At 44.7% G+C, this 9,930-nt stretch overlaps 1 protein-coding gene across 1 annotated transcript; it reads left to right on the top strand.

Moving 5' to 3' along the window:
* Positions 1-4,041: 4,041 nt before the first annotated feature.
* On the top strand, positions 4,042-9,109 carry CCN2 (cellular communication network factor 2). The gene is made up of 5 exons (XM_033938672.1): positions 4,042-4,282; positions 4,709-4,928; positions 5,230-5,481; positions 6,811-7,022; positions 7,767-9,109. The coding sequence occupies exons 1-5, from the start codon at positions 4,220-4,222 to the stop codon at positions 8,061-8,063; spliced, it is 1,044 nt and encodes a 347-aa protein (XP_033794563.1). The 5' UTR covers positions 4,042-4,219; the 3' UTR covers positions 8,064-9,109.
* The last annotated feature ends 821 nt before the right edge of the window (positions 9,110-9,930 follow it).

Genomic DNA, 9,930 nt, shown 5'->3' on the forward strand with positions numbered 1-9,930 from the left:
GGAGGAAAAGTCCATAGTCTGCTTTTGAGACAGAAATGGAGTGGAGGAGTGGCCTAGTGGTTGAAGCAGCTCCCACTGCAGCTCCTTGTGACTTTGGGCAAGTCACCTAACACTTTATTGCCCCAGGTACAAAATAAGTACCTATCTAAAATATGTAAACCACTTTGATTGTTTCATCTTATGTTCTCACCTGTTACAGTAAGTAACTGCTTTTTTTGCGTTCCACTCCCATTGAAGATATTTGCAAAGCAGCTACAGGGGTCCTCAGTTTACACATTTGCATGTCACTAGTATCTAGAAACCTATTCTAGACGAGATGGTCGCTTTGGCCAAGAGGTACTACAGAATTTATTTTCTTCTTAAAGGCCAACTCTCCCTCTATCCCATTTCAGTAAGCTAGGGAGTCCCCCACCCCCCCAAAAAAAAAATAACACACAAACAAACTTGTACTGTAACTATGGCAAATGGGAATCTGTTAACTGTATATTATGGATGTTAACCTTTAACCCGTTCTGAGCTCTTTGGGGAGGATGGGATAAAAAAATGAATTAAATAAATAAATAAATATAATTCTGATAGGGATCCTTTTATTATAGTGAAGCGGAGTGCATTCTAATGCTGCATGTCCTATGGACCTCCTGGCATGGAGTGTTAATGTTTGTAAGCGTGCACTAAGCTTAAGTGAGAGGGCTCTTTAGTGTCCTTCTACTATAAAAAAAACCAAGTGTGACTTAATTCTGTAATGGGTACTCATCGTAACTACTTTGCTGCAACTTACACGTATAACTATACATATGCACAAAAGCGTAATGGCTAGTGCCATGACCTGAGAACCTGAGGAACCAGAGTTTGAGTCTAACTGTGGCTCCTTGTGGCTCTGGGCAAGTCACTGAACTCACCACTGCCCCTTAAATTGTTTACAGTGCTATGTATGTCTAGTGCAGTGTTCTTCAACCACCGGTCCATGGACCAGTGCTGGTCCACAGAAATTTCCTGCCGGTCCACAGGGCCAGCACGTGCATGAGGCCCAAAACAGCGTTCTTCAACCACCGGTCCACGGTGTGATCGATGTGGCGTTATCTTTGAGCCAGCTCCCTCTTCCTAACTGATTCAGTGCACAAAGCCACGGGCAGTGGCTCCTATGGGCAATCTGCGCCTGAACTGGAAGCCTTCTCTCTGACATTGCAACGTCAGAGGGAAGCTTCCAGATGAGGCAAGGAATGTGCAAGGTGCAATTAGTACTATTATGGGGGCGGGGTCTGGGGTGGACATTGGGTAGAGATGGGCGGGGTCTGGCCCACGACTTAGCCCAGTGTTCTTCAACAGCCGGTCCACGGACCGATGCCGGTCCACAGAATAATTTTTTTATTTCTGCCGGTCCATAGGTGCAAAAAAGGTTGAAAAACACTGGTCTAGTGTGCACGTATGTTAAGAGCCATCAATTCGGGTTTGAGGCCCTGATGATTTGTTGTTGTTAGGTGCTATCGACTCGTATTCGAGACCTAGCAACTTGATGGATTACAGATCTAAAAAGAAATCGGTTTTGTGCTAATCCAACAAGGTCCTCAAGTATGTCTAGTGGCATTATAGAAAGGATTAGTAGTAGTGGTAGCACATTCACACATGCAACTGACCTTTAAATAGAGGTGGACAGGTATAGAATTGCATTTTAAGTGTCTCATGAAAGGTATTTTTCACTGAGGGGGAAAATCTTGAAAACATGCCGAAGGTTAGCTGGCGGTACAGCATCCTACCACCAGCTAACTATCCAATCCGGAAACATGTTTTCTAAAAAATAAAAAATGAAGGCACCTACGGCGCCAGTGTTGTGCATACAGAAGCACGTAGGAGCGTGCAAGGACTCCTAAGGCTCGCATGGGCATGGCATGCGCTGGAAGTGGCCTTAGGCATCCTCAGGTGCATCGTAAGTGCGACATTGGCTCCTTAGTAGTCTTCTAAAATGTTGGCCTACACTTAAGGCCCGGGCGTAAGAATAAAGCGAAACTCTATACTCAGTGCTGATTCGTGATTGACATACTATCGGCGGCTGCTTCTTAGGCGGCTGCCGACACCGGCACCGATTATAGACTTCCCCCCCTCCCCCCCCCAAATGAGGAATGAGGACGTCAGCAAAGATCTAAGGCGAAACAGGAGGCTCAGGATCAACCTGAATCTCAAGAATGATGATGCATATTTGTAAGCAACTATATTACCAAGAACAGAGAAACTGAGGGTATGGGGACATGCGTGGGAGAAGCCACTGCTTGCCCTGCTTCAGTGGCATGGAATGTTGCTACCATCTGGGTTTTTGCCAGGTACTTGTGACCTAGATTGGGCACTGTGAAGATGGGATACTGGGCTAGATCTGGTCTGACCCAGTAAGGCTAAAAATCCAAAAAAATAATCAAACGGTATCAGTCCTAAGTAGTATATGTACCTCCTTCCATATGCTGTGAGGTCAAAGAGCAGAAATTGACTCCTCACTGTGATGACATTAAGGGCTCCTTTTACAAAGGTGCGTTAGGGCCTTAACGCGCGGAATAGCACGCGCTAAAATTCCCCGCACGCTAGCTGCTACCGCCTCCTCTTCAGCAGGTGGTAGTTTTTTTCGGGTAGCGCAGGCTATAGCGTGCGCTAATCCAATGCGTGCACTAAAAACGCTAGCGCACCTTTGTGAAAGGAGCCCTAAGTGAAGAACATGCAGCTACACTGCAGGCTCCCTATCCAATCCAAAGAAACGTTCTAAACATGTTTAAAAGGCAGCAAAAAATTCTTGAGGAGGGAAAAATCTCTGAAATTAGGAATCAGTGACATTCTGGGGACTTATTCCTAACATTTGGCAGGTCTCCACCAAGAGGAATGTCTCTATTCCGTGTTTACACCTCCCTTTTGCTAAAGGGTCAGTATGGACACTGCTTACTGAGCAATTCTCAATGGAAGTCATCATGACCTTCACTATTATGGCATAACGCATTCAAGGAATCTGATGCCAAAATCATACAACATGTGGACTCATAAGCTGGCAAAACATTTCAAAGTCTGGGAATTCCCTCCTCCTCCTCCTCCTCCTCTGACACTTCCTCACCCCCCCCCCCCCCCAACGCACACATCATCATAATTATCTAGCATTGATCATGGTAGAATACCTCAACATGAGGTGGCTAAAAACATTCTAAGAAAATGAAGAGTGGGTTTGCCACTCCTCACTCTCTACCTGAGAGTTGGCAGAGTGCATCCAGCTGACTATTAGAGCACGGTGGGGTTAGCCAGGTGGACAATTCCACCTTTGCCTACTAGCAAACCGCAACTCTGGTCATCACCAAGTAGGTCTTAAGATTTCCAGGAGAAATGGGATGCCATAATCAAAACACACATGCAAATTGACTAAGTTATAGAAGTAACACCTGCAATTTAGATCATAACAGTCTTATTCCTTCTCAGTTTCAAGCACACGTTCTCTGTAGTTGTTAACTTTTAAATACTTTTCAAGTAATATAATATCTCAGCTACTTTAGAATATAGATCTGGCTGCAGGTTTTCTGTGTTATGTGAACCCCTTCATGCTTTCTTGTTACTAGTAGGCTATGAAAGTCTCCTGTCTATAAAATTTAAAGAAAGCAAAAGTACCCAGTGAATCCTTCCTAAACCTGGCTTAGATTCCCCATGGCTTGCCTCTTACAGTAACTTGTGTGTGTTTTAACGGGATTTAAATATTTTGTGGGCAAGGGAGAACACTTTGAACTAGGGTTTAGTCATATCAAAAAATAAGTTGGAAGTATTTTTATAATTATACAAACCTGAGAGGGGAAAAATTTCCTACTTGAGGGTGGAAATACAACGCCTTTTTTGTGTTCAGAAGCTTGCCAGCGCTTTCAGACAGGAGGAATGTGGAGTGTCAAAGGGTCGTGATCAATCTGGTGTGAGCTGATGAAGCAGGAAGGTGGAGAGGAATGCTAGGAATGCCCCTGTTTGTGTAGGACTCCATTCAGCTGATTGGCGAGCGCTAGCAGGCAGCAGGGTATAAAAACAGCTGTGATTCCCTGCTACTCTCAAACAACAACTCTTCCACCTCCTGACAGAGAAAGGAAAGAAGCAGAAAAGGAGAGAAGCCCGGCAAGAAAGGAAGCTGCTACCCAGAACAAGATCGACTTAAATCGTAGGACACAGGAGAAAGTTTTCTTGCCTTGAGTATTAAGCCTGAGCTACGGTCGTTCTGCCTATGGCTGCTGCAATGGGGACCTTCGAGCTTGCGTCTCTGCTCGTACTTGTTCTGCGCGGCTTGGTAAGTTCTGAAGTGCTGCTGTCTCCTAACTTTATCCAGATCATGGACAGTTTTTCTCACGGGAGATTCTAGCAGGGTTTCAGTGTGACATTTCACTGTAGGTAGAAATTATAGTAAGCTGAATACTTTCTTGATCGTATTTTTTTTTCAGGCACTAATAGTATGCTTTCCATTTGCAGGGAAAGCCATTTTGTAAGTGAATAGTTACAAGGTTTTTAGATATTGAAATGCAATTAATAGATTGCCTACTCTGGATGCTGGCATTTGTGCCTGACGTAGGAGAAACGTTCGTAGACTTAGAAGAGGTGACTGGAAATGATTCCAATAGCGTGACATACATACATTTTATTTTTGCCGCTAAGAAATAATTGCTGGGGTGGGTGCTTATTATTCACTGGGTGCCTCCTTTCTCCCTATGGCATACAGGTATGCGGTGCCCAGGAGTGCACTGGTGAGTGTCAGTGCCCCCAAAAGCCGCCAGTGTGTGAAGCTGGAGTGAGCCTGGTACTGGATGGATGCGACTGTTGCAAAGTATGTGCCAAACAACTGGGTGAGCTGTGCACCGAAAAGGACATCTGCGACCCCCACAAAGGTCTCTTCTGTGACTTTGGCTCCCGCTTGAACAGAAAAATTGGAGTCTGCACTGGTAAGCCCCTGAAAAGAATTCCCCATGAAATAAAAAAGAGTGTGGCAACAATGAGTCACTTCTTCAAGCTCTCTGTTCGCCTGTCTCCTTAGAGTAAAGCTAAGCGAACCTCCTGTCACAGCAATAGGCAAGGATAGATTGAAAATTGATAGCCTTTTCAGAACAATATACAGTAACTGCAGGTGGCATGCACTGTTTTGCTGCATTTTACCACAGTAGTATTGTGAATAACACTGGTTACATTAGGTTGTAATTTGCAAATTGTGTTCTGATGTCTGCATGTTTTTTTTTTTCCTTTCAGCAAGGGATGGCGCCCCCTGTGTGTTTGGAGGAATGGTGTACAGGAGCGGAGAGACCTTCCAAAGCAGCTGCAAATACCAGTGCACATGTCTCGATGGAGGTGTAGGATGTGTCCCGCTCTGCAGCATAGATGTCCGCCTGCCCAGCCCGGATTGTCCTTTCCCACGAAGAGTTAAATTGCCTGGGAAATGCTGTGAGGAATGGGTTTGCGACCAGCCCAAACAGCACACCATGGTCGGACCTGCTCTGGCTGGTAAGTCAAGCTTGCAAGTCAGTAAATTCCCATCAGAAACCAGTGCCTTACAGTAAAACAAATCCTATATCATAATGTAGGAAATGATTCAACCTTTAAAAAAAACATTCTGAGATTTTGTATGGAAATATGGACTAGATGTTCTTTTCATGCATTATATTTCATTCCATAGTTATATTCTTCACTGCTTGGTGCTTATAGCAGTGCTTCTCAATCCAGCCAGTTAGGTTTTTAGAATATTCATAATGAATATGCATGATAGAAATCTGCATGCAATCAGTGGCATAGTAAAGGGGCAGGGCAGACCACTCCAGGCACCATCTTGGTGAGGATGCTTCCTTGGTAGGGGCATCGGCACCTCTCCTCTCTGCTCCCCCACCCCCAGTCATTCCTCACCACTCCCCTGCTAAGCACATGCTAGAAAATGACATCAGAGGGTGAGCCAAGGCCAGTGCAGAGAGCAGGTTGGAGATGCTGCTTGCATTGGAGAAGCTAAAGAGGTACAGGGAGGGGTTGTGTGCACATGGTAGGGGCGGGGAAGGAGCGGTGACGGGACAAAAGCGTGCGAGACAAACGCGCGCCGAAAAAACGAGCACCGACAATTCAGTGCAAGTTTTCAGCGTGCCACAGAAAAACCTTCTTTTAAAGGGCTCTGATGGGGGGGGTGTGGGGGAATCCCCCATTCTACTTAATAGGAATCGCGCTGCCGTGGTGGGGGGTGTAACCCCCCACATTATACTGAAAACTTAACTTTTTCCCTAAAAAATAGGGAAAAAGTTAAATTTCCAGTATAATGTAGGGTTACAACCCCCCAAACACCCCCCCCCAACACCAGCGCGATCACTATTAAGTAAAGTGGGGGGGTTCCCCACCAACACCCCCCGTCAGAGCCCTTTAAAAGAAGGTTTTTCTGTGGCGCGCTGAATTGTCGGCGCTCGTTTGTTGGCGCGCGTCTGTCTCGCGCGCTTAAGACTATGAACCGAAGGAGCAGTGGGTGGAGAAGAGGGCAGGGGGCTCCACTGGCCCAGGCGCCTCCCACCCTTGCTATGCCACTGCATGCACTGTTTCTTTGATATGCAAATCTATCTCATGCATATTCATTGTAGATATCCTGAAAACCTGCCTGGTTAGGTGTGCCTCAAAGACTGAATCGAGGAGCATCAGCTTAACGGCATTATTCCTCTTTACATATAAACTCCCAGCTTTTACCTTTCGTACTTAGTTGTATTCGGTAGTAAATAACATTTGGATTTCATGCCAAGTGTCAACTCGGTCACAGGAACAGCAACTCCCATGACAAACTAATTGTATGTTTTCTTGATTCCACAGCCTATAGACTGGAAGACACCTATGGGCCCGACCCCTCCATGATCCGCGCCAACTGCTTGGTGCAAACTACTGAATGGAGTGCTTGCTCCAAGACTTGTGGAATGGGCATCTCCACCAGAGTGACCAATGACAATGCACAGTGCAGACTTGAAAAGCAGAGCCGACTTTGCATGGTCAGACCCTGTGAAGCTGACCTGGAGGAAACAATAAAAGTAAATAGTATTTCAATACTTTTCTAGTTAACTGTAATATTCTTGTAATCAGACTAGAAGCAGATAGATAAGATATACATACGTACAAACACATGCATATACTCTGTATTTGTGTGTCTAGGGCAGTGGTAGGCAATTCCGATCTCGAGAGCCAAAGGCAGGCCAGGTTTTCGGGATATCCACAATAAATATGCATGAGATAGATTTGCATCTCAAGGAGGCAGTGCATGCAAATCCATCTCATACATACAGTCATTGTGGATATCTTGAAAACCTGACCTGCCTGTAGCTCTCAAGGACTGGAATTGCTTACCCCTGGTCTAGGGGAACCCCAGCCAGTCAGATTTTCAAGATATCCCTAATGAATATGATTAAAGCAGATGAAAGATTTTTAAATGAATAGCTTTGTTATTGAGTAGTAAACATAAAAGGAAGCTATCTAATTAGATTGAGAAGTCCCGAAGCTGTTCACCTTAGGTTAATGAATATGCATGAGAGAGATTTGCATATAAAGGAAGTGACAGGTATGCAAATCTCTCTCATGCATATTCATTAGGGATAACTTGAAAACCCGACTGGCTGGAGGCCCCCCAGGACAAGGTTGGGAACCACTGGTCTAGAGAGAGAATGGGGAAAGAAAAACATCATTACATCTACAAATGCCATGATATAACCTAAAATTTTGAAAAGGCTCTTCTTGCATAAGGTACGGTAATCATTCTTTCTTATCTTCGTTCTTACTAGAAAGGCAAAAAGTGCGTCAGAACCCCCAAAATCTCCAAGCCTGTCAAGTTTGAACTGTCCGGTTGTACCAGCGTGAAGACCTACAGGGCCAAGTTTTGCGGCGTGTGCACCGATGGCCGCTGCTGTACCCCTCACAGAACAGCCACCCTCCCCGTGGAGTTTAAGTGCCCCGACGGCGAGATCATGAAGAAGAAAATGATGTTCATCAAGACGTGCGCCTGCCACTACAACTGCCCTGGAGACAACGACATCTTTGAGTCATTGTACTACAAGAAGATGTATGGCGACATGGCGTAAAGTCGCCGTGACGGACGTTAAAAACTTGAACTGATTTACATCTCATTTGTAAGCATGATTCAGTTAATAGCACAAGAAAGTATTCAAGTTTGTTAAAAAAGAAAAACAATCTCAACTCTCCCCGTGACATAAGACAAATTGTCTGTTGACCCCAGCCCATAGTTTGAATAAGAGGCTGAGACAGACCGCACTGCAGGTCGCTAACAAGTTACGCTAATGTGACATTTAAGATTATCATGGGAGCAACGTTCCCTAAGGATGGTAAAGCATGTTCCCACCGAATAATGCACCTGAAAAGGAAACCCTTAGCTATCTGATGAACTTAGCTGAAACTCTAACCCTTGGCCTCAAGTGGTGCTATGTAAAGTATCCCATTGGCCAGATCTGTTTCAGCTAAGACTCTCTGATTTGACGAGCTGAGAGGAATCAGACTCCTGTTGATAGACTGGATGGCTTGATGCAGCAAATATGCTTGTAACAAGCCAGCTTTTATCGATATTGTAAATAATGTGTGTGTGTGTGTACATACTCACACACATATATATATATATTTGTACAGTTATTTTAAATTAATTTAAATTTTTTTCAGTGGTTGTCTGTTTTGTCTGTCTGTTTCAATATTTTGTTGCTAGCCTTTCTTCAGACATGATGTGTAGTAAAGCTTGTCTGACAATGCATTTGAAGCAGGAAATGGATACTCAAATGGCAACTTTGCTCATAGGGGGCAGTGAATTAGCCCCGAGAAATACTGTTTAATAAAGCTGAGGTTATTATATGTGGACATAGGCCATGAAGGCAGCATTGATTGTATGGTAGTGTTTGATTACTTCAGCTTTCATAGACAACCACCTACAGTACAGTGAGCAAATACCTGTAATAGCTGATGCAGGTTTGGAAGTGGGAACGTTTGTTTCCTTTTGTGACTAGGACTGTTTTTTGAACAGTTTGTTGTTTGTTGAGAAGTGTGACCAAAAGTTACATGTTTGCACTTTTCTAAATGAGATTAAAGTGTTATATTTTTTATATAAAAAATTTGAGTGTTTTGATTCTGTTTTCATTTTCACAACTAACGAGCAAAACCAATGGGTGAAATACACTAAACAGGTTTTCTATAGACACAAATAAAGAAAGGGAGTTGATCCATGTAACACAGGCTCGAAACTGGAAAGCAGTAGCTTCAAGTTTAAGTTATCGAGGCTTGATAACGGCTACTGTCCATTCATGCACCTTTCACGCTCATTCATAATTCAATCATGACATCTGTCTATAATGGAAGAAATACCTCACATCTACTAACCTCAGGCTTGGATCCAAAATGGTTGGACTTTCAGAATCATAAGGATTTTCTTTGGGAAATTAAATCAATAGGGCAACGGGTGAGTGAATAGAACTGGCCAAGAAAGGAAGTGGAGGGGAGTTTGGAAAGAAACATGTTTTAAGCCAGTGTTCTTCAGCCATCGGTCCATGGACCAGTGCCGGTCCACAGAAATTTCCTGCCGGTCCACAGGGCCAGCACGTGCATCAGGCCCAAAACAGTGTTCTTCAACCGCTGGTCCACCGTGCGATCGATGCGGCGTTATCTTCGAGCCAATTCCCTCTTCTTCACTGATTCAGTGCACAAAGCCATAGGCAGTGGCTCCTACGGGCATCCTGCACCTGAACCGGAAGCCTTCTCTCTGACATTGCAACGCCAGAGGGAAGGCTTCCAGATGAGGCACGAGACGTGCAAGGTACAATTAGTACTATTATGGGGGTGGGGTCTGGGGTGGAGATTGGGTAGAGATGGGCGGGGTCTGGCCCACAACTTAGCCCCGTGTCCTTCAACCGCCGGTCCACGGACCGATGCCGGTCCACAGAATAATTATTT

Source organism: Geotrypetes seraphini, chromosome 3, assembly GCF_902459505.1.
Source record: "Geotrypetes seraphini chromosome 3, aGeoSer1.1, whole genome shotgun sequence".
NCBI classification, from domain to species: Eukaryota; Metazoa; Chordata; class Amphibia; order Gymnophiona; family Dermophiidae; genus Geotrypetes; species Geotrypetes seraphini.